The sequence below is a fragment of the Melanostigma gelatinosum genome, assembly GCF_949748355.1.
Source record: "Melanostigma gelatinosum genome assembly, chromosome: 18".
In the NCBI taxonomy this organism is placed as follows: domain Eukaryota; kingdom Metazoa; phylum Chordata; class Actinopteri; order Perciformes; family Zoarcidae; genus Melanostigma; species Melanostigma gelatinosum.
The window spans coordinates 3,438,197-3,464,428 of NC_136651.1; the positions used below are offsets into that span (position 1 = coordinate 3,438,197).

Below are 26,232 nucleotides of genomic sequence, written 5' to 3' on the forward strand. Positions count from 1 at the left end.
TGCCATTTACAGTAGTTTAACGTGGGGCTGCAGGACTGTACTGAATATACTTCTCGTAGTCATAGGTAAGATGTCTGTAGGAAACAAAGCATGTGTTGTGTCGTAAATGGTGAGTATTGTAAATTCAGAATTTCAGCAAGTTGTGCAGAACTCAAAACGTTCAATGCCAATACAAGAATAAAGATGTTATACACAAAACAAATGTGTTTCACGAGAGAGCTGGCAGAGACACCTTTAACACCGTCTCCTTGAACAGAATGTAACAAACCTAAAATGCATTTTCTGGTCTACTGCACAATCCTAATTTCCTGTACCGTCTGTTAATATATTGTATTAATCCTTGCAGCTAAGGCCTTGTAAAACAATTCATTCATTTGTAGTAATATAAAGAATATAATTAGGATATAGCAAAACAAATGAGGTACTGCTTTTGCAGACGTAATTTTTTAAAGAATAAAATAACTCATTATTGGGAGCCTACTATTGGGAACAGTAGACTTATATATTCAGAGCCGATGGTGCAGTTACTCACTACGACTTCTCTCACTTTATCTATCGCTCGAGCTCACCGAGACTTCGTATTCTGTCCAATTTTATGATGGAGAAACATAATTAAACTCTCATTCAGCATGTTTTAAATGCCACGGGACTACTCGTAGAACCAGAATATGAATGAACATAAATAAATGTGAGAATCCACTGTTCAGGCACAGAAAGTGACGGCGGAACTACTTCAATTCCCCAGTTTCCCACTTCCACAGAGCTTTGAAAAGTTGCCCATTCACACTTCATCTACCCCCCCGACAGACAAGTTCCTGTAACAACTGTAACCACGAAACAAGACTTCAAACGAGAATAATTAGTTGCTCTGTGGTGTAGGTGTTGAGCACAGAGACGTACGAAGCCGCTCTTTGCTCTCTGCGGTTGCTCAAATGCCGGGGATGAAAACAACAGCGCTCAAATTAAGACAAAGTGCAGAGCGGCCTAGAGAGGAGAGCTGACAACTTTGACACTGGTGTTTTTAAAAAAAAGAACAGTTCGAGAGAAGCAGGCGGAGAGAACAGGCAGAGAGGTGTAGAGGGCTGGGAGTGAAATGCCTCCAGGACAGAGCCCTTACTCATCTTCGCAAAAGACAGACAAAAAGTGCGGGAGGAGGAACGCTGGAGAGAGACGAGCTGAAGAGGGCACCTCGTGGTCTCCCACACCCATCAGCTAGCAGTGGGAAGCGGGGTTGCGGGTGGTTAGTCAAGGGGGACTTACAAGCACGGGTGAGATCGATGCGTGCCCTTAACGCGGATCAGAGCTTGACAACTCCCCTCGGCGTTGGCATTTCTGAGTGAACAGCAATTTCCCACCTCCACACCAGTGAATAACATCAAAAAGTAATAGAACTAGAAGGCTTTTGTTGTAAATGAGGATCTGAAGACGATAATTTGACCAAAGATAAGAAACGCCTACTGTATCTGGTGTTCGGGGAATTTAGCTGGTGAGACATAATCATATAAAAGAAAAAGCTCAAAAAACACATTAAAAACATTGCAATACTTAACTAATATTGTTGTTTTTATTGCTTCTGTCAGTTGCACGTATGCAATTTGTTATCAGAAAATAAAACAGCACCATTTCCTGTGTTATTCCAGTGGAGGACAATGAGATTCACACAAAAGTACATTTCAAAACCCTCACAGTCACTCTGTGTCGTAACTTAAGTCCAAAAATCGAATGTTTTAATATCACCAACAGTAAAACAACACACAAGGAGAGGTTTAGAGAGACGAGCCTTTCTTTTCTCTTCCCATCCACACGACACGTCCAAGGCCACACTTGGCGTGAGAGACTGTAATGGCCCACATATCGATGGCCTTCTCCTGTGACCAAAGGAAATCATTCACTCTGCAAACATTGGACCCTCCCACCAGTGTCCCGACGTGGGAGGTAAATGTGCTGAAGTCAATGGAAAGTTCTCTGAGAATTGACCACGATCGGTGCAATGACAAACACGGAACACGATGCCATCTGTCAGAAGCATTCGATCGTGAAACGAGCCCCGAGCGCAGCGACATTCATTTCTTCTCTACCTGATGACATTTACGTACGCCGTGTGTCTTGCTATGAATGCAGGTTCTAGAAACCTAATGGATTTTATATTGTGGTTTGTGAATATGGAAAAGGTAATGGATTTTCATGACAACCTGCACAGAACATCATTTTTTATATTGTATTTTCCAGTCTGCAGTCGGTTTATTAAGAAACCCGGTAGAGAAGGGAAAATAATCCTCACATATCAGCATTGCTGCTGAGTAATTCATGTCGATTCAATCTTAAAGTAAGAACAAATACATGCGTAATTTTTCTTTTACCTTCTGAATATGTACAACTTTAACCATAGCTTGAGGAAGTCACAAACTAGCATCACAAACAATACAAATGTTATACTTTAGAACTGACAACTTATCAGGACGATATATGCTAAACTTAAAAAATAAATGCTGGGCATTATTTGAACTGTTGTAACGTGGATGGACAGAACATACTTGCCTGTCTATATGGTAAAGGTTGACAGAATCCAGTGCATCTTGTGCGAAGAAAACATGCCAGGTGGTATTTTAGGCCCAATTACCCACATGTTTGGGACAAGTGACCTTTCTGCGCTGGTGTACCCGTCTGAATGGCCAGGTAGCAACAGCTACCAGCCATCAAAAAGGGTTTATTCAAGTGTTTATTCTTAGCCTTTCCCCAAAGGTTAGGCTGAGCGCTCACACTCACTACGCATCAGCTTTCTAACGTGTGTCACAGACAAACAGAGGCCTCAACGAAATAAAGGGAGCGCAGATGGCTGATGAGCTAGATTCATAATTTCATCATTCTCTTTATCTCGGATAAAATATTAGCGGCGCTGTCATCCATGACATAGTTAGGATCCCACTTTGCTTCAGCTCTATTCCAAATGAGACTTTATGGCAGCGTTTAATTCGGTGGTGGTTCGTCAGGGTTTCAGAGGCAATTACCCAGCAATGGGACACTCGTCCTAAATCTGAACAATGCTACTTTTCATTAAATAGCATATGGCCTCCTGTGGCCGGTTAAATACGCTGATATGGAACGACCGAGACGGTCGCACTGCAGTAGAGACGCACCGATATCAGATATCGGTGCGATACTGACTCAAGTAGCGGGTTGCTCATCAGAGACAATGGGCAAACATGTCCACTCCGTGCTTCCCTTTACTGCAGGGACATTCCTTTCACTCTTAGCGCGATGCGGACTGTTTTGTGACAGTGATTGCTTGATTCAGTGTGTGCAGAATCTTGGATAAAATATTAAAGAAGCTGGTTAGACATCAGTTCATCCACCAGCTGCAGCTCAAAGGTCCATACTGCAATGCAGCTCAGACGTACTGACAAGAAGAACTCACTGTTTTGTTCTTACCATCACTCTTTGACGCAACAATTGTTGGGATATTACTACTGTACCTTAAATACAACAGCTCACATGTGTTTTATGTATTAGACGAGTTGAAAGTGATGGTGTGTCTAGCCTGCCATAATATGCAAGAAAAAGAGGGAATCTCAAGCTGTCGAGATCACAAGTCCTCCAGACTTAAACCACAAATATATTATTTGTTCATCCCCTCGAGAACAAAACTTCTCTGGTCCGACTATCAGCAAGACGACATCATTTGTCAGTGCTTTCCCAAACGGATACAAATCACTGTTGAAAAACAGCTATGAGTGACAAAGCTCTGCTTCAGGTTCTGGTTCGTCATGGTTTGGGTTCAAATGGCTACTTCTCTAAAGGGATCGAGAGCTTCGTCATAATGGTGACAATTAAACAGACGTAGTTTCAAAGTTTTGGAAAAAACAAAAAAGCCTTTTGATGATCATCAACGGGGAACAAACGGACGTCTCCCGTGTTAACAGTCTGTAGGGAGGGGGGGGGGGGGGGGAGGATGGATGTGTGAACAAAACATCAGACTTTGTCGCTCTACAACATCAGTGGCTGCCTTTACTCCCGACATCACTTGTATGCTTGCATATGCAACATGACATCCTTTGATATACTTACTTTGTTCTTTTTTTTTTTTTAAATATGCCAACTGCAATTTCAAGAGGTTTTTCTACAGTAGCATTATAAGCTTTAGATACACGCACCTTGGACAGCTATCTTGAAAAAGAGTGGACCAGTATCGGACCAGCACTTGACGTCAGAATATTTAGTGAGTTTATTTATCGTTGTCAGGTGTCAGAAGCACGGCATGGAGTCAACCAGAGAAAATATAAATCGACTGAAATTCTACCTACTCTCCAACCAGGTGATTAGTCAACAGGAAACAAAACAAAAAAGAAAATCTGAACAATTGACTAAACCGAGGGGGGGGGACACACCTCGATTATGTTATAAACAGAAATATTTATGTTTATTAGAACTAACATATTAGAAATATGCAGATTCTGGTACGTCTATCAAGAGGTGACGTGTGGGTCAGGGTTATTTTAATATCCGTTACACTCAGCCGACCCGATATGAGAGCCAATCGATCCCGACCTCCGCGAACTGCCAACTTCATGCATTATAGAAGCACAAGTGTCAGGACCGAGAGACGAGAACAGAGACACCGAGCGCTGCGGCGCTCTCTGGAGTTCTCCCTCTCTCCCCCGCCGACAGTAGTGGGGAGATCGAGGATAAATAACTGTTAGAATTAAGTTGTTCAATAGCAGCAAAAACAAATGACCCTCCATTAAAAGAAATAATGTAAAAACAAGTGCTTTTCTTCTCATTAAATCAAACACCAGCGAGCATATTGAACAACCAATCAACCAACCGACCAGAGGGCGTCAGCCCTAAAGAGAAGAAGTCGGAATCATGAATCCCAAGCAACAGCAGTTAAAAGCCGATACAGTAGCTTATATTTAGTCTGATAGAACTTCATTTCCTTTACTTAATTAAACCATTTGAAATACAAGGTGAAAACAATATACAGCATTTCTTTTTTTGGGCTTGAAAAGGGATTATAAAATGTGCCCTAAATGTCTGAGTTCTTCAGAGTATTAGGTCCATGTCCACAAACAGCAGGCCTGGGTCCGACATCCCACACGCTGCTCTTTAGCACTCCATTCAGGTTTCACTTTCTCTGCTGTGCACGAAGCCTTTTTTGCACTTGGTGTTGGCCATCAATCGCGACTGGGGGGGGGAGAGCCCTCTTGATCAAAGCCAGACACCTCGACTGAGCCCTCATTTTTTTTTGCATGAATGAGGTTTACTGGGGCACGAGGCAGAGACATTTGAGATTGCGGATGTGCCGTAAGGGCACCAGACCCAGCCCTCATTTTAGAAACGCTGGCAAAAGGTTAATGCTCGGCTACCTGCTGAGAAGAGGGGAGGAGGAGAAAGAAAGAGCAGGGGGAGCAAAGCTTTTAGCCATGCATTTCTGTGAATTTAAAATTCATGTACTGTATGTCAGGAAAATGATTTCTGATACAACCGGACTGGATCAGGCCGAATATTGTGAGGTACACGTCTCATAATCATCTCATTTCAGAAACCCAAATGAAACCGTAGTTCCTTTATTAAGCTACTTATGTAATATATTGTTAATTCTAGTTTGACATTGAATCAAAAAACATTTGTTGACTACGCAGCTTTGGGATCAGGGTATATTACAAGACCAGCCGAGCAATCTGGGCCTCTTTTTTTATATATTTAAGGAATATGTTTTTACTATAAATACTCTTGTGTGCTGCTTATGCCACGGACCATTAAATGTATTCATTTTTGAAAAGAGGTGAATGTTCTTGGAGGTCCTGCTCCGTATCAGAAATGTTTGTGATGATGTAAACATCACAGAAACTTCAACAAAAATGTCAAATTTGGATTGAAGAACCAGATCAATTAGTCTGGATAGGTCAGTAAGGTGGTCTTTAGGCTGTCCCATTCAGAAGTGTCATGTTGAGGCCGGCGCTGTCTCTCGTTCCCTCAGGACTCGGTCATCCCTAACCTGCCCACTTGTCGCCCCTGTTCTGTTTTCCCACCCTGACAGCCTTCAGATTCAGCCACCTGCTAGCACACCTGTTCCTTGCCTCCTTTTTAGGTTCCCTATTAGCTATTGCTGCTATATTTTCCTGGCAGTATTTTGCCGTTTGCCTGTTTTCTGCTGCCTGCCTGCTGACTGTAGGCGTGTAACAAGTTGTAATTTTCTTACTAGAAATCATTATCGTTGACCACGGCAGAGTGCATCAACCCACATGGAAGGCAGTCCAGAGGCAGGAACCACGGCAGAGAGTCCGTTTCATCTTGTAAAACTTTATATATAAAATACCTCTTTTTTAACATAGGTTACCAAGTGCAACCAATGAGATACATTTCCATTTCCCGAAATACAAAAACCTGAAACCCATTTCTGAGGGGGAGAGGAGGTTGTGAGAGGAGGTTGTGCGCCAATTATCGGAGTATCACGCTGCTCAGCCTCCCAAGGAAAGTTTATTTTAAGGTGCTGGAATGGACGCTTCAGCAGATTGTCGAACCTCCACGGGGAGGAATGTGGATTCCGTCCTGGCCTCGGAACAGTGGACCCCGCTCTTTACAAGCACTTTGTTTTGTGGACTTGGACAACCATGTCCCCCAGGGAGTCCGTTTGGGGGCGTACTGTGGGAGTATGCGGTACCGGGGTCGTTGCTGCGAGCTATCTGGTCCTTGAATAACCCAAAGTGAGAGCTGTGTTGGTACATTCAGCACAAAGTCAAGAATGTATAGTGTGCGTTGTCCTCCGTCAGGGTTGTCTCTTGTCACCGATTCTGATGTTCATGGACAGGATCATAAGGCCAAGCTGAGGGGGTGAAGTGTTTCTGGTTTGGGGAGTAATTCGAGGACGTGCCCTCATTCCACTGAAAGAAGGTGGGAACTGGAATACGAGAGTCTGACAAAGCATTTTGTTTGTTCCGTTAACGGAGTAGCTCCCTCATTCCTGGAAAAAACAGGCTCTGCCAAAGGAGGTGGGCCAATGATGAAAAAGAATGGCTAATGACTGCCTTGCCTCTGCTCTATGCTGCTTGTAATTAATGTCATAATGCATGAGCAAAGCCCTGTCCTCAATCGAGGAGGTGAAATGAGGAAAGATCCAGTCAGTTCGGAAACAGATTGATCCACCGGTTATCACCAGTTCAAAGCTGGTCGAGGAGGACGAAGAAATGAGTTTCGCCGTTTGATTTGCAAGCAGTTCTCGCCCTCGGCCTGGTTTGAAGGATGACGACAAGTTTTCAGATTAACATCGGTTACTGCCACCTGTTCCGAACAACTTCTGCATAAGCTGCGGAGAGAACCAGGGAGATGTAGAGAGAACGAGGACGTTCCAGGCAAGACCGCACTAATTTATGAGGTGGTACATCAATTTCTTTTCCTTCTAAATAGCATAGCTTTTTGGGTTATGTACCATTTTATCACCCTGGCATCACTTCGTGTTATGATTAATGTTTTGGCAGTTGTTTCGTTGAAAAAGACAACGCTAAATATTTTATCACATCTTCAATTATAGGCACAATATGTTCTTGTACAGTCTGTTCACTTGATAACTGAGCACTTCTTCACAGGTGGGATGAGATCAAATACAGTGGGACATTTTCTACAACATGCATTCTTCACAGATTATGAAGTAACGCCAGTTATTACAGTTCTGAATGAATGCTCGATTTTCCACTGTTGGACATATTATAAAGACACACAAAAATAATTCTCATTCTAATTTGTCTAATACATTTTTACTCTAAAAAGTTAAATCACTCTTAATCTTATAACATCTACTCCTTCCTTCTCAGTCATTAGAAAATCGAGATTTGCATTTTCATGTGCAATGGAGGATCCAGATTGCCGCCCCACTGTGTCGCTCTCTCTCCAGAGTAGCGGCTGGGGGTCGGCAATGCACTCGGATGCGTTATCACCGGCGGCCCCTACTGGAAGGGGGCCGCTAGTGATAACACACCTGAGTAGCAGTCGTAGAAAACAGTTAATGAAAAAGGTGTTCTGAGAAAGCGTGAGTCACTGCAACCACGAGAGGTCCTCGAGGATGCAGCCATCACTGGCCACCCAAAATATTATGCAGTTTGCTGCAGCAGAATGCGAGATGAGCCGTGGACAGACAGCACTGACTCACAGTCACACATGCGACCGAACACCCGAGACCTCCGCCTGGCAGAGGGAATAAAGATGAACTAAAGAAAGACAGCAAGTCTATTAAAGGGAACTTCAACCGGTTTGTCAAAAACTGTTCCGAATGTGGCTCTGAGCAGACCTTTCTCACAGCCTTTGTACTGCCTTGCAGGAAAAGCGCGAGTCTAAGTGATAACATGAATGATGTCTCCGTTCCATGCAAGTGTGCCAATAAACCGTGGAAGAGAGCCAGCATGCACAGTACAAGGACCCTGGATCCGTACACCTTAGCCTCTTTACAGTGACATGATGATGATGAGCCATCTCTCTCTCTCTTTATTCCTTTGGGTGTTAGAGTTGTCGTTTCATCCCCTTTAATATCATACCTGCCCGGCACAGACCCACCTGACTCGTCTAGTGATGAGCCGTCTGCTGCCACAGCTGCTTTGCATTACCTCGTCGGTCGCGAAGGCTGCCGTCCTCGTTAATAACATCGGTGAAGCGGCCTCAACACTGCTGCGGTTGTTAGTCGCCTATCACCAAACCAAGCTAATCCCCTATTTTTTATGTTCACTGCCTTCCATGTTAACAATCCTCTCCCTTGTTTAAATGTAATTTCGGGGGAAAAGTGTATTCTTATATAGACTGCTCTAAAGACAGAAATCTCAGTAGTTGTGCTGGTGACCTTACATATACAAAGCCTATTCTCCTTTCATTGTGCTGAGCATGTTAGAGGGCTCTGACTGTATACAAAGCACTCGGGTTACAATGCACAACTGAACCTACCCACAACGACAATCTATCTATTCCATGATATCATAGTAGGGCTGGGCTATATGGAGAGAATTAAATATCACAATATTTTTAACCAAATACCTTAATATTGATATTATGATGATATTGTAATATAACCATTGGTGCTTTTACAAATAGTCATTATATTCACATTATTGATGATTATTTATCAAGAATCTCATTGTGTAAATGAGTTGAGGAACATAATAGAACAGCTAGAACCATATTACAATATCCAAAAATCAGACACGATAACTAGTCTCATACCACGAAATCAGTAAAAGAACTACATCGCCCAGCCCCATGTCAAAGTGCTGAGATCTCAACCCAACAGAAGGACACACCAACTCAAATAAATCTTTGTGAGTCTTTGAATAACGAATCTGTAACTTCTATTTGGAAACTCTCCTCACGAGAAAAATGAAAGCATTGGCCATTTGTACAAATGCCTAAAACTAATTATGTTTACATCTACCGGACTATAGTGACCTAATTCATGAGAATAATGCTCTCAGTACCAAAGGAATAAGTAACATTAATTTGCCTCAACATGTCTTGACGAGACATGACATAAGTAGATGAGAAAATACCTCGACTTGGAACAGCCAGGTTGTTGTTCAACCTATTTTCTGTTACAGGTATGAGAAGTTGTGGATTCCAAACACTTATTTATGAAAGAAAAATGACATATAGCCAGATGCACCCAATTGTGTTACTGTATGTGGTGGAGCTAGAATATTGTTGGGCCGCATGTCTCCAGTTCTCTGCTCAACGCTCTCGTCTCAGACTTCGTAGAAAGTAGAGACAAAGCCGTGAGCGCGCCCAAACACCAGGCCTCCTGCCACAACAACACACCCGCCTCAGGCCATTACCACTTTAATCATGTGGAGCACATAATAAAATGCAGCTCTGATGCACCATTGTGAAGTAGATGAGCAATATCATATCAGAAGTGGTGGACGACTTAATGAGGGGACGACAGAACCAGAGATGTGGAGGACATACTTTATTCGTACGAGGATTGAGAGTCAATGGCAAACAAATAGCCTGGTTTCCACTTGACAATTGGATGTGCTCACTTTGTAATGTATACGCACTGTAATAAAAAAAACTCGCTCTCAGAAAACCAGCACTGCACAGGTGCACACATGCCCGATAAACACCAACATTTGCTGCATCTTGCATTTAACTTGCATAAATTATACATTTCATTGAATTAAGGCATAACATTAAGAAAGCCTCTGCACTATATTATATATTTTTTTATTCTGCACTAGTTCAGCACATAGAAATGCACTCTACAAGGCTTCCTTGTTCTGTCATTTCCTCTTTCAGACTCAGGAGCTGCTTGTCATAATCTCGGTGGGTGAAAGGAGTAAGGCAGACAGCTACTCCTGCCACTTGACTAAATAGCGTTGTAATATAGTCGATATTTACCATTACAATGGTCCACCATGGTGAAAAGAGACGGGTGGGAATAATATGAAACGAGGCATGGATGTCAAAGCAGTGCTTCTCTCAACCTCAATTAAACCCGAGCTTCCAAATGTAGAATATTATATAATGTATTACACTATAAGCACAAGCAGCAAATGATTGGACAGTAATAACACTGCTGAGTGATTCTGGGCCGAACGCTTGTGCTATTTAGTCTTGATGGTACACTGGCCGGCATGATCACGGCACAATCGCACATGTAGGTTTGTGTAAATTGGCTTAAATTAAAGAAAGAAACCGTGAAAAAAAGGTTAACATTGTTATTTTAAGACTCGTCTGTAAAATCCGAAGTTGTACATTTTAAGAAGAAAGAATCCTAGTGAAAGTCCTGAAATCAACAGGTCAGGGCCATGGTCCACCCTCAGGGGAGCATGAAATGTGTGTAAATAAAATCCCACAACAATCTTGACAGTCGTTTGAGATTGTGTTGCGCTGGAACAAAGTGTTGGAAAGAGACCAAATGGACTAATATCGCTATCTAAGACAGGCATGAGCTTTCAATCGACAAAACAAGTGACAAAAATAAAATGTCTTCCATGTCATTCGTTGTTTTCTGTTATAAAGGAGAACCCTGTCTTTTGTACTCTTATCTGTGTTGCAGTTGTCAAGAAAGAATGAGTGCCCCGAGCCTTTCTTGTGCTTCAAATATGAGTCACAGAAAAGCAATCGGACATCAGCAGCAGGAACAAAAACAAACTCCTACAGACATTTTGAAATTGGTCAGAAGAAGATTCTTTGACAGTCATCCAGCAGAATGTAATGCAGCCGCCCAAGTCGCCACTTATAATGTAGAACAGCACACGCGCCAAAAGGAACCTACCAGTAATTCAACGTCGAGTGTGTTTGAAGAGCTTGGTGAACGATATCTATGGCTATTGATTAAATAGAAGCCCTTCACATTGCATTATGGACTCTACCCCGTCTAAGAGTGAACAGAATCCCTGTATGAGATGGGTCATGACATCATTGGTTTCTGTTCCGTGTTGAGAGAGTTCTCCATTAGCCCTGAAAAACAAACCTGCTGCAGCTGTAGGTTATCACACGCCTTGTAGGTCAGTCGAGAGGAAGCCGAATGCGAGCGGTATATTCCCTCAGTATGTGAGGGCTACAACAAACACTGTATTCAACAGACAACAAAGACAGGACCAGGCCCGAGAAAGGAAAAGCAGCACACACAGACTGTGTACTGAAAGCTCAAAGAGATGGCCATTTCGGTAATCTTTTGAAAAGGTCAAGAGCCGGCTGTGGTCCGTCTTGCTCTTACCTGTCTGGCCATACAAAACAAGTTTGTTCAGCATTGACATCGGTTTATTTCATGGTCGCGTCAACAAAAACAAAGGAAAGTTTGTAACATGGAAGAGCATTTTTTTCCCCCATTCTTGCTTTTTTTCTGATTGTTGGCATTCATTTGCTGGTGACCAGGGAGGGCCTGTGTTATCGACTGACTATGGATCAGCACCACTCCAGCCTGGAGGCTATTAGGGGAGCGAGCAGTTCATGCTCCGGCCCTGCCGTTCCTTAATTGGTCCCCTCAGAAGCCCGGCGCACACAAACCTTACAGTCGCCCTGGAAGATTGTGGTGAAGAGAAAAGAGAATCGCTGCGTGCAAGCCGCTTGGCATCGATTACCTCACTCCATCACTTCAGTTTCTTCTTCACATTGTTGTTTTTTTCACCTACAGATTAGAATCAGCTGGGCTGATCTGTGAGTAAACCATACAAGTCGAGATAAAGAGGAGTAGACCGAGGAGAAAATGGCTGGAACAAATAGGAGATGACTCAGGACTGCCTACTGGGTAATTGGGTTTTATCCTCTCATTTTATCAGGCCTTGTTTTGGATTACAGCTACACACACACACACACACACACACACACAGGAAAATGAGAACGATACCTTGACATTAGCAGATCTGAAGATAACTGATTAGGAGTGGGCGAATGAGACTTCTGCTGCAGTCTAATTACAGTAGTCGCACAAAAGAACGCGGGGCTTTTCACTCTCACCACATCTGGTATCACGGTATTGGACAGTCAGGAAACACAACGCACACAAACATGTCAACACGAGATACTGCGGCACAGCAGCTTGTCTTTTCCGTTTTCGCATTCCAATTCAAGGCAGGCTCATTTCAACCTGACATTTCAATTTAAGATACAACACTACACACCCCTACACTACAGTTCAGGGCTTTGAATATGGATCTCGTCAGTACACGTGTACGCTCTGGTAAATTCCCGCAGCTTGTCAAACGAGCGCTGCAGTTTAAATATGGAACCAGCGTGACGTCTGCCAACCCTAAGCTATGTCGTAGAGTTGTTTCAGAATAAACTACATGCCCCATGTTGATTGCAATAAGGAACATATCACCCAGTGCGACAGCACGGCTGATTTAATGTGTTTTTAATAGTTTCTGTATACCAGTGGCGCTCTATAGCGCTTCGAGGCTTACGGTCAGCTATTCAGACTGTGGTTACACAGAAATACCGGCTTGGATATCATTGTTGGTTTTGGTGTCTTCAGAGAAATTGTTGATGAAAAACAGCTTTTATTGCTAAATAAAACACACGTACATATGGGCTAAACAATTATAAAGTAGATAATGTAGCAGCATCTACTGTCGGTCCAAACCAGCTAAGATGAAATGAAGCAGAAATAGGCAACGCTATTTATTGATTGGGCCGTCTGTGAGGTGAAACAAAAGCAGTCTTTAAATGAATGTAGCCACATGGATGCACAGGATAGATGTTATCTATCTTATTGACAAAGGAGAGGCCTTGGCTGAAGGGGAACCTCATCAACGTTACACATGCATAACCTTGCAAAGGTGCTTAGAGAGCAGAAGAAAACACACAACCTTACGAATGGATGAACATTTAAATTCAACTGTTCCAGTCACTAACCAGTGTCAATACGGTGAAAGGGATTCAGAACAGCTCAGGAGAGAATGTAAATAAAATGGGACGTTTGTTGTATCCATATTATTTTTAACATTCGGTTTGAAAAATGCTTAATTCATTCTCATTTATATGTAAATCAGCAGCGCAAATAGAATTATTTTGGTTGAAGTGAAGGAAATTCATTATTAAGCAAATGTGACCAACCAGCAGGCAAAGACTGCAGGAGATTATGTAGAGACAATACACCAAGAGGACTGTGGACAAAAGCAATACGGAATGACTCACACTGGCTTTTATCCACAATCATTCAGAAAAAGAAAGAGAAAAAAATACGATTCTTCAGCCAAACATACTTCAAGAAAGAAGAACTGCATTGTGTGAAAAGAACACTTGCGTTATGAACCCTGGTCTGGGTTAATGGTCCAGGTTGAGGGGGGGGGGCTGGGGTTGTGAAGCTGGAGCATTAGAAAGAAGCTCTGCAGTTCTTAATACTTAAGAGTGACATTTTAGGGAGGTAAAAAAAGAAGAAGTGATCAGCTGAGGGTCTACCATGGGACGGAGGGAGGCCTGCAGCAGACAAACTGGGAAATGAGCCGCACAGAATGTTCAGTGAACTTTCAACTTCTCATTATTGAAGACACTGGCTGTTTTTTTTTTAAATAAATCCTGCTCTTCAACACCAAATAATAACACAAAAGGAGACGGTTCAGGTGAACAGTTGGAGAGAATAGGTGCAGTGAGTCACAGTGGGGCTTTTAACAGCTCCTCCAAACACAGAGGAGTCCCATGGAGTTTACTCTGCAAGATGTTTGCTGTTCTACCGTAAAATGTTCTTGCCAAAGCTCTCCGAAATGTCACTGGCGGTGCACAAGGTCAGTCAACTAAATTAATATAAACAAATAAATGATATTTACTTATGAGGTGGATGATCAACATGCATTTTATACCCATAGGGGGTATAAACCCATGGGGTTTACCCATAATATTTTTTCAGCTTCGTTAACCTCCGTGTTCATTTATTCAATTTGACTTTTGAAAAACTTGCAGTGTGTAGGATTTGGCGACATCTAGTGCCGATGTTGCAGATTGCAACCAAGTGAAAGTTCTCCCGTCTGCCAAGCGTTTACGGTGGACCAGTCTAGAGCCAGTCAGTTCTAGGCTACGGTAGAAACATGGTTAGATTTGAACACATCTTGATAACATTATAATTTATCGTCGTCTAATGCTAATATTTTCTGAATAGAGCATGAACCCATCATAATGCAACTCAAGGCAACCTCCATTAAGGTTTGCTGGCGGCTCCGTTGTTTAGCCAAGCAGGACTGCGCTGCCCACCGGCTGCTAACAGCTAACATTAGCTCTCCTCCTGCAGATTTCAACACTTCATTTGTTGTTCACAGTGCGGCCTTATCAACGTCTGGTTCCCTCTCCGATTTTAGACGCCGTTAGTCTCGAGTGAACAAGTACTGTCGAAGCACTGCTTCTGAAAAACACAGGCGGCATCTTCAAACACCAACAGAGTTTTGTTTTATTTCTAGAATGACGGAGCTTGGTTGGCTTTACAACACACTGTCACACGTGACTACAGAGAGGTATTATGTAGACTTCGTACACCAAGAGGGAATCTTAAACCCCATCCTGCAATTCTGACACTCACAAAAGCACCAAATAACCGTTGAGAACAGACGGGGCTCCATAAAGTAAGACCAGGCACGGAGCTCTTTCCCCCTGCAGCTTGGGGTGTCATCTGAATTGTTGTTAGTAAAAAGGGAGAGCGAACCTCACTTGGATTCACGAAAGGAGGTCTAGATGTAAGGAATGTGTCCAAACAACCCATTAACCAGCAGTACAGCGTTCCGGAGACAGAAACAGGACAGAGACTAAACAAAAGCCAGAGCATTAAATGGGATCACAGTCCGTCTTAAATGACAACAATTTCCTCAAACCATTAGAGATGGCCGATGTCAAAGCTAACATGGTTGAGGTCTACAGCATACACGGCCATGACGGCATGCGTTTCTTGAAGTATACTGTGTATTTCCAATAAGTTTCATATCAACATTGTCACGTACAAAGGTCTGTGTTGAATACAAAAACCGACAACGACACATTGATTCTGGCTGATGTGTTCTTTTTGATCTACTTTAATTTTTCCCCCCTCACTCGACATCAAAACTGGTGCTTGAACATTCACTTCAGCACATCAACACACTGCAGCACGCTCACCAAAACACACACACGAGCAACCACTGAACCCCTACTTTAATCCAAAAGTCATTAAATATGCATTTGCTTTTGATTACTCTTGAAATTAATTCATCAGGGAGAACAGTGACAGGTGCTCGCTGTAACTGACAAACTGCTGTGGCAGTAACTGATAACATGAGACACTTAGGTATTCTGCACTGTGACCCTGCTGTTTTTCTCTCCCTCTGCTTTTTGCTTCAAACATTCCCGGCTCCCTCTCTTCTGCCTCTCCACGCTCCAGCTCTCCTTTCTCCTTCAGTCAGGTGAGGTGAGAAATGATACCAGAACCGAAACAGTCGTCACAGCAGCAATCCACAGAAACTGAATTACATGGAGGGGGATTGCAAGGGAGGAGTGGACAACAAGAAAGGATGAGGGGGACAGGATATTTATAAAAATAAAAGTGCTTTAGAGGAACGAAAACTGCTACCTATACTGTAGATACAAACTGGGAAGAGAGAGGTGTGGGGGATGTTTGGCATTGAAGTGAATGGCGTATGGCGTGAATCTTGCCTTCGTGGCAATGCCCTTGAGTTAGCCAGTGAGGCATTGAATGGTGAATTGTGGATGAGCAGTTATCTCCAAGGCTTCCCCCTTTCAGTGTTATTAGAAAACACATGACAGCAACGCTAGCTCTTATCGAACAGAATGCCTCAAGGCCGCCGGAGACGAGGCCAAGAGGCAGATCTGCAGGAGGCGGCTGAAATGGCAACATCTGACACCCTGTCATTCTCTCGGCATTCTGGCCATCAGATACCACGCAGCGAATCCACAGCGCATGCATTTAGTATGCATGCAAGATGTATAAGGTATGACGAAAGAAACATCACTGTGTTGTATATGCAACTATGAATATATGATGGAGATGCCACGAGCTGATCCTAAGAGTTGGGCATGCTTCAGTGAACTCCTTTCATTACTGTATTACTGAATCCAAAGCAGAAGTGACTTCGACCTGCCTTCTCTCTAATGGCCAGCAGGGGGCGACTCCTCTGGTTGCAAAAACAAGTCAGATTGTATAGAAGTCTATTAGAAAATGACCCTACTTCTGACTGAATTCTTTTAAAGCTTACCTCTGTAAACACGAGTTATCAATCGCTTGTTTCAAATCTTCTTAAATACAGATCCATTTGTTAAACTGTGGTCCCATTTAAAGAGGATACAGAAGGATAGGCTTGAGGGCGTGGCGACTTTGTAGTCGACAGGTCGCTACACGGCACTGTCCGTGTTTCCGTCTTTGAACTTTAACCTTTTCACATTATGTGCTCAGGTCATGAAAGTGAATTGTAACACTTTGGTCGCCTAAAAGTGTCTCGTTGATCGTTCGGTTGACTCTTGGTCCGCTGCTTGCAGAACAAGATGGCGAGGGACAAAAAGCCAAACTAGAGGCTTCGAAACCATAGTCCACAAACCAATTGCAAATAGGTTTTTGTAGTTCAGGAACAAAACAACTTCTCTAAAAAATACTGACTCCAAACAGAGAAACATAAAACAATAAAACTGTCTCATAACGTAGGAAGATTCTACAATACAACAAAGAAAAAAACCTTTAATGCAAAGCAGAGAAATCTGCACGAAACCACAATGGAATTAAGCGGAAATACGACGTTACATCAACAGATACATCATGAAACCATTGTTTATTATTGGCGTAAACAACAGGATTCTGTTCCAATCAATCGTACCTCTCATGGGAATAGGATGTGCAAAAGCTCGTCTATTGACCAGATTCCAAAGTCTCTATGTCCCATAGACTAGAAAACAACAGCTATCCGATTACTACAGTAGCTCTGTCCAACACAGGCTGTCAGGCGCTTTATCAGCGGAATGTCTACTTCCAAGCCAAATGTCTTTTATTTGCAAAACATTCCCAATCCTTTCCCCCATCTTCCATCTTTCGGCTTCAACTGTAGACAATAGAGCCTACCATTGTTTGCCTGCCGGTGAGCTTAGATCCCCCTGAATGTGGAGAGGAACTGATGGAAGAGGGGGGTGGGGGGGGAGGAGGGGGTTGGTGAGCTGGATGGAGAAAATGGGTTCTCTTTGAATAATGCAATAGCAAAACTGGGCAATATGACCACCATGCGATCGCCTACTGAATAGGAACTGTGGATACCAGCCCATCTGTGCTTGAGAAATTCATCTCCTGCGAAATGTCAGTGAAATCAAAGCTGATGCTTGGAAAAGAGTCTGGCAGTTGTTTTTTTGGGATAAATAAAACATGGCAGAGATGACTCCATTGCCCTTTATTCCACTCTCTCACTCTGGAGTTTGTTCACTTACGCCACGCTCGAGCCAGGATGGAGTTTTTAAGCAGCAGGAGGTACATTGGCTGCAGCGACGAGCCTCAGGCACGCCGGGCTTTTCAAATTTGATTGAATTAATGTTACAACATTTTAATGTATTCGTGTATTGCGTGAGCATCTCACAGTGACGCTGCGTTGTTGACATTGTTGACATGCGTGACATTCTGGTTGCAGGAAGGTTAGAGTGGCAGTTATGCTACCTCACCTACTGTAGCATGATGGAAGGTCAATCAGATGTCCGTCAGCGGCTTTGCGTGTGGAGAGAGAGCGGTGGTTCGCTCCAGGCTTAACAGTGTTGTCATGTCAGTGTCACGGCATTGACTTCACCCCGATAACCTCACAAAGGCCATCGGGCAGAGACGTTCCAATACCGTCTTGTTGCTTTCCAATACTTGAACTCTGATGAATCTAGAAAGGCATAAATAACAATTCCTTTCCTAATTTCTTAAAGTGCAGCCACAATTCCTGAGAAAAAAAAAGCGAGACGGCTCTCTCGTTAGCTACTACCGCCATCGAGTTTGGACGCAGCGTTCCGATGATGGAAGCAGCTAACGAGTGAGCCGTCTCGCTTCCTTCTCATCTCTGTTGAGCGCTGCACACACACCGCTCGGGCTGGATGTATTGATCCGGTAGCGAGTGACAGGTGTTGTTGCTCCTGTGCAGCGTACTCGCGTACCCGATCCGGCATTTTAGGCTGCAATTCCAATACTGGGCAGTCCATCCAATTACCGACAACATCTTGAAAGCATATCACCACTGTAGTACGATAGACGAGCATCGCTCCTTCGCTTTTCATCATCTATTTGGGCGACTACCTCCTTCTACTACCTCCTTTCCTTATTGGCCAAAAACCAGCTACAAGACCATCGTTCGGTGCTTTCCAACTTTCCCATACTGTCTGCGTCACTGAGCCTCAACTCAAGCCAAGAATCATTTGTCACTTTTCAATCAGGAATGCCAAACATTCCTTTGCTACAGCTTCCAAGAATTGTGAGGATTTGCTGCTTTGTCTTATGCGATAGTATTTATTGAATATCTCCATGTTTTAGTCTCGCTTTGACCACCCGAGGAAATCAATATCACTTTGGGTTTCATGAAATTGTGATATTCCACTGAACCATCAATTAAATCGAGAAAGTAATCTGCATATTAATTGATCGTAAAAATAATAGCGTGTTGCAGCCATAATCTACTAAACGAGAGGGACATGCTTCATGTCTGTGATGTCTCTGTCCAAGCTCTCAAAATCCACACATCAAGTGTCACATCGTTTTGAGGTTGGCCTCAGTTGAAATGTGACAATTGAGCATTTTCCTGATACCGTGACTTGCCCTACAAAGAAATGAATTGAGAAACACACGGCTTACGAAGCGGCGGCCCTCCACACAGATAACTCACATGTGACACACTCCACATCAACATGTCCAAGCTGTGGGGCACCAGCTGACCCTTTCACTGCCAACACTGCTGCTTCACTGGTCACATGCACAAGCAAGCGCCTCCGTTGCGTTGGATGCTGCCACTCAACATCTGTGGAGCCCCGTCTCCTCCCTGAACCCACCTGTAGGCAGTGCTTCTAGCTTCTCTCCTTTGGGGGAGAGCGTGTTCTCATCACTTCATGTTCTCTCAGTTTAAATCGACAGCTCGCAGGTGAGCGAGAGCCTCCCGTCCTCACAAAGCATGAAGAACGAATCAGGATCCCGAATAATTACCACACATGAATTTAAACATACGTGTGTGTGTGTGTGTGGCTGGATCACTCAATCCTTTTTGTCACCCGCGCTCCATATCTTAGCTCTTCCTGTATGTTTTACATTATTTAGTCCATTTTTTATGGAGTCTGCCTTTTCCTCATGTCATTTCTGCATAAAGTATTTGACTGTTGACATCCATATTATTGCACAACATAAATATTGATTCCCCAGCCTGGCAGAAAGCCATTGCAGACGTCAGTTTACGACAACATGTACATCTATGCGGCTTATGAAAACTACACTGTGCATGCACATTTCACTTTCTTGCACTCACAATGTTATTGTTCCTTTTTCTGCCAAGCATAGATCACTCCTTTCAAATATCATGCATCGTTTTACATGGAAATGTAGGCACTGTGGAAATGCTGGTCAAGTAATGCACAGCCAGTTTTCAAAAGGTCATATTTAACGCCCCTTACTTTTTCATTTAAAAATTACAAAAACCCTCCTGATCTCTACATGCAAAGTTGCTCTGAAGATACATATGCATCATCTAATATTTATGCTATGCAAATTTAAAAAGTTGAAGCTAATTTCAGAACTTGGGATGCAAAAATGAAAACCTTGGGGCTAGTTAGCTAATTGACTTGCAAATGCATCTTTGTTTCACTGCCATGTGAGCGAAAATGGATGTCAATAGGTCAGGACAGATTCAGCAGAAGCAAAAGGGAAAAATATTTCATGACGACCAAATAGGAAAGATGTTTTAAACAATGCATAACAGCTCGGTCTCCTCTCAGGCCCACATCACCAACTCATCAGATCAACAAATCACCAATGTGTGCATGAAGAAAAACACTCATGATAAAAGTGGTAGTTGGGTATCTGACAACTTGTATACCCTGGATGATATTTTTTGCACACAGCTGTGGAATTAAAAACAAAAAAAGGCAATCACAACATTCAAGATGCAAATATAAACATTTAACGACTATATGTATATTGTACGTCGTTAAATGTGTATTCTTACATCTGTTGTACTTTTTTTGTTGCCCTTGTTTTATTTTTTCTTGTTTATTTGTAAACTTGTGTATGTAAGTTGAGAGCAAAGTGAAATTCCTTGTACGCGTACACGCATACATGGCCAATAAAGCAGATTGTGAACCAAATACCACGTAGACGTTACAGAAGTGACCACACAGCCCTCAGACAATCATCTCCATTTAAAGCTAGGCAATACGCTGCATTATGGCTGAGACAACATAGCTTAGCATAAAGAAGGGAGACCATGTTCTTCAACGCCACTGATATCTCCTCAACAGGAAACCTCTCAATGAACCAGTTCATATAGTTAGTTAATGAGACCCTCCATCCTCAGCATGAGTTTGCGTCTGCAGCCAAAGAAATTATAATTGAATGTGTGTAAAAAATATTAAAAAAAGGAAGTAAAACTTAGAGATGAATAGTGAAACATTAGTGGCACAGCGGGCTATGGTTACGATATGGAATGATACCATCTTCCTTTGCACAGTGGGAACGTGGCAAAAGGGCAGCAGAGCGGATCTGATCGGAGCTGTCGACGTTATCGGAGCACAAACGTCTGTGATTTGCTTAATCTCAGCGCGATACACGAAACTCTGCACAGTTTTAACCTTCAAAAAGAAAACATTACTCAAGCGCTGCAAAGTCAAATCAAAACTTGTCAGAATTTGAATGCATGCTTAAAAACAATGTCTGGGCTTCTTTGAATACGCACACACACACACATTGTTCGCACCGGTTGGAATAGCACTTTTCAGAACCCAAACACACTAAAACCCACAGCTCTCTGTCGAGGCTCACACGGCTTTTTCTCTCTCGAGTTTATTCTCAAAGACCTCCCCCCATGGGATACAAACAGTCCGCTCAAAGAGAGTGTCTGTGCTGCGCTTACCTCTCGCTAACGTGGCCGGGACTCGCGAGCCGAGGAGCACGAGGATGCCAAAACTCAGGTAGCGTCCTCCCGAAAACTGTCCCATCACTGCTCTGCGTGTCTCCCTCCCCCTCGGGTCTGGGGGCACCGGACTCGGGTCTCCAGCATTTTGTCGTCTGCTGGTCAGGTGCCTCCACACGCGCGGTCCCGCGCCCCGACGGACGCCACCACCCCCCTCACCACCTCCGGTCCAGGTGTTTGGCACGTTAGTGTCCGCCACTGAGCGCAGTCAACCTCGCGGAATCGCAGTGCGGAGGGAAGCGATGGAAAGTGGCGCAGAGCTTTCAGAGCAGTCCGCACTCTGCCGCGCGAGGAGAGGGGAATAATTAGACAGGGCGCGCGCGAGCCAACTGCTTTCGGAAGGGAGAGAGAGAGAGAGAGAGAGAGGGTGAGGGAGAGAGCGCGAGAGAGTGAGATGGGTCTCGTCCAAACCCCTGTGGACCTGTTGATGAATTACAAAGGTGTGTGTGTATGTGCGCACGTGCCTCGTTTGTGCGAAAAACAACAGCTTTCAATTATCTCTCTGCCCGTTGTTGTTTTTTTCCCAGCTACACCCCGAGCCTGTTTCTAGACTGCAATGTAGTTCTTGAAATCGGCACCACTACGTTGGAGCTCTCGCCAGTGGCGTTGTCTGGAAAATTACCTTTTCACTAATTAATGCCCAATTAATGTTCAGCCTATGAGCATATGGCCATGTGATTGGTGTCCAATTGCCAATTAAGCACGGAGTAGCTCACTTAAGTCAGGCTACCTCTCTCCGAATGTCCCCTTTTCAGATGATTCAATCATCTGTGGTCTCTTTATTGGAGTGATCAGCCTGAAGAGGTAAGCAGAGATATTTAGATCATTTTCTTGAGTAAAAAGTGCATTTTCAAGTAATTACAGCATTGATATTCAGAGAAGACGTTTAGGATGTGAATGTAAATATAACATTTTGGATAATTATTACTGAAGCATATAAACATCCTAATTATAGGGACGGCAGGGGGTGGAAGAAATGTTAGTCTTGAATTTTAAAAAGTAACATAATTAGATAAATGTATTAAAATAATGCATTGTTTTTGTTATTCTAATCATGGTGTCATAGTTGGTATATATTTAGGCAACTGAAGGGGGGGGGGGGACTCAAACATGGACAAACACACACAAGGCCAGCAGGTGTGTAAAGGAAATGTACCGGAGGCGATGATCAGGAACAGGCTACAAGCTGGCAACGAGATGGCAGCCCAAACAGTCAGACAAATCCAAGAGGGCACGACTGGTGAACAGGAACAGGTGGCTGTTCACAACACTGACAGTCTGCCACTGACATGGGGAGAGGAGGCTGGCGATTGGAGAAATGAGACAAAGGTGGACGCATGGGAGTCAGGTGAATGGGACATCTGGTGGACAGGTAGAGAATGGCAGTGGTTGCAATGCATCATGGAAATACAAAGCTAGAATGTGACAGGTGGGGCAGAGGTTGTAATGATAGTTTTTACAAATTCAGATTAAAAGTAAAACTAACGGTCAAATAAATGTAACAGCGTAAAAAGTACAACGTTTCCCTCTGAAAGGTTTAAAGGGAAATACCAGAAGAAAAGGCTCAACATCTTGACTTCCAGATTACGGTCGGACATTTCTGTACTAAAAGTGAATACATGTTCTGCAAATGTATGTTTGAATATGCAAACAAGGCCTTATCTTATCAATGTGCTGATGTAAACATTTCCAGAGTAACAAACTGAACATTGTATTAGAGTCCAAGGTTTTCACAGAGGAGGTTTTGGAAGTCTCTTTTTATCACTCCATCAATCAGAAACTACGGTCAACAGCCATAAAAGGAATACATGTTGTCCAAATCCATCCGTGAATGCTGAAGTTTGGTGTGTGCAACTGCTACCGAAGTAGCTCGGAGTAAGAGAAGAAACTCATTTTGAGAATGCATGTAAAACTAACAAATAAACTAAAAGATATCACCAGTAAACCAGGTGATTACTGACAGCGAGTTTCATGATATGTTATGTTTAATTATGCAAATGTGGAATTTCCTATGCTAACTTTTTGTGAATTTAAGAGAAATCTACACGTACAAATAGACAAAGTCTAGTGAATTCAACACCTAAATGTGTATTATGGATTTTTTCTTTCCATTAGCCTGAAAAAAGGCATGTTAAGAAAGCAAAACGCCCCACATTGATCAGTGCATGAAAAGCTACGTTTTTGCATGCGTCCCCCCCCCCCCCCCCCCACCTAAATGGTGTATTTAGGCACAGTCTATTGAGTTTATGTACTAATGATTTACATGGTTGTGTAGTGCAATGCATGAGATTTTATAAACTGATCATACCTTTTGAAAGATCATTTTTATCTGAAAGGTAACTTGTGGAGTAAAAAAGAACAATATTTCCATCAGAAATGTGCTGCAGTGAAAGTAACATTAATAATCCAGGAAAGTACCTCAAACTCGTCCGTATACTCGAGCTGCTGTACTCATGAGAATATAGTGATGAGTCGCTGTTTTATCAACTGCCATTGAAATGTATTGAGATAACATAGCCTTCCAATAACAATAAAATATCTTCCCCTGAATCGTTTCCACGCTCGCTTCTCAGCAGTAAATGTTAGGATGTGCTGTCCCGTTCGGAATGTGTGTCTGTTCGTTTATGTAAATCACTGCAGTTTGACCTCCTCTGACATAATTACCCTATTGACCAGACATTCAGTGGTTCATTTCCCACAGTTCTTTTCATCCCGTCAGGCAAGGTTAACGACTTGATCATATTTCTAAAGGGAGCCATATACTGTGCGTTAACTATTTTTGAGGGCCTCAAGGCTGTTGAGTTACCCGACAGACCGTGAACAATAGCAAGACACTGAAAGTGCTCTTCTTTATTGTATGCCTGTTTTATTATTTTGGAAACATCAAGATCGTGAGCTCGAGACATTCACTTTGCTACAGTACACCGTATCGAACGCTTCCATGTCTTGAACTGATGGATTGTTACCTTGGGGGGGGGGGGGGGGGGGTCTGTGGCTCAGTGGTGAGAGCGTGTTGTCCTTGAAACACAATGGTGGCAGTTCGATCCCCGGCTCCCGCTGTCTGCATGCTGAGGTGTCCTTGAGCAACACGCTGAAGTTGCATTTCATGTGTAAGAGTAGAGCCAGGCGGCAGAAAAACACTCAATAACGTGTGTGTATGTGATGATAAGCCTGCGCTGATGATTGACAGTGAAAGAAAACTGACTAGATGCCCCTGGTTTGTCTCACATTGTGTTGTATTTCCCCTAAAATGCTCAGGGAAGTGTTCAACTGCTCTATTGTGGGAAATAATGCTGAGATGCATATTAGTGGAGGACGACTACAACGGCAGCTTTTCTCACAGGACCAAAACACATTGGCTGTGGAAAAGAGCAGTTTGAGTGGAGCAGCCCAAAACAATAAAAAGCTCATCACAAAATAAACTAGAAAAAGCATTTCCTGCTGAAAAGCTTAATAATTCAAAAAGTTTAAAGATTACAAATATGAAAAGTCATATCACACCTCTCCTGAAAGAGCTGAACATTTTGATATTTGAACAGTTTCTGTGGCTTAAAAAAATTCATCAGTGGTGATATTTGTAGTAGTATAAGTGGTAGTAGAAGTATTATTAATAGAAGTATTAGTAGCATTAGAATAAGTACCAGTAGTAGTCGTAGTAGTAGTGATATTTGTAGTAGTAGTATAAGTTGTAGTAGAAGTATTATTAGTAGAAGAAGTATTAGTAATTAGAAGACGTAGTATCAGTTGTCATAGTAATAGCTGTAGTATTGGTCGTAGTAGTTAATATCACAGTAGTGGTAGTAGTAGCAGTAGTAGTAGTAGTAATAGTAATGGCAGTAGAAGAAGTAGCAGTAGTAGTACTAGTAGCAGTCGTACTAATAGCTGTAGTAGTATTACTACTTTTAGTAGCATGAATAGCAGCAGTAGTAGTAGTAGCAGTTGTCGTAATAGTAGTAAGGCAAGGCAAGTTTATTTGTACAGCACATTTCAACAACAAGGTAATTCAAAGTGCTTCACATAAAACCATTAAAAGCAACAAAACATAAGGCAAAAGAAAAGGAGATTTAAAAACAATTAAAGAAACAGTGTAAGAAATAAAATGCAGAATGTAGTGGTAGTAATAGCAGTAGTGGTAGTAATAATATTGATAGTAGCAGTAATAGTAGCAGTAGTAGAGATGTGGCTTAACTGGCGATCTAGAAATGGGGTACCGTGTTCTGTGGAAGATGTTTTTGAAGCAAAATTTAACATTGGTCTCTATGGAGCAGAAAGTTGGTTTCAATTAACGGCTTCTGTGTCAAATGTGGAAATCTGGGATTCCACAGTAATTTTTCTACGAAAGGACAAGATTAGCTACTTCTACATCCAGAAATTATGCATGAAGAGTGAAGATTGTGGACACAGTGGCAAAATACAAATGTTTTTTTCACAAGAATCTCAAGCTGCTCTTCACTCTAGCCGTGACATCACGCACTCTAAGCTGCGCAATACACACCCATTATAAAGTCAGAAAAGGGCTGAAAAATCATAAAAGTTCAATTGCTGCAGTTCAAAACATTTAAAAGATATCAAAAAGCTGAATCATGTTGGCAATAGTTAAGGGTTTTCTCAACATTTGAAAGTTGAAATGGTGTCTTTAGCTGAAAGTATGAGGAAGTTGAAG

The 26,232-nt window shown here is 42.7% G+C and overlaps 1 protein-coding gene across 1 annotated transcript in view; it reads right to left on the reverse strand.

Moving 5' to 3' along the window:
- LOC306792151 (netrin receptor UNC5D-like) overlaps positions 1-21,757 on the reverse strand; it is a 144,425-nt gene extending 122,668 nt beyond the window's left edge. The window contains exon 1 of the mRNA XM_079289173.1: positions 21,510-21,757. Coding sequence (XP_079145299.1) covers positions 21,510-21,594 — 85 coding nt within the window. The 5' untranslated portion in view covers positions 21,595-21,757. The remainder of the gene's footprint in view (positions 1-21,509) is intronic.
- Positions 21,758-26,232: the final 4,475 nt, after the last annotated feature.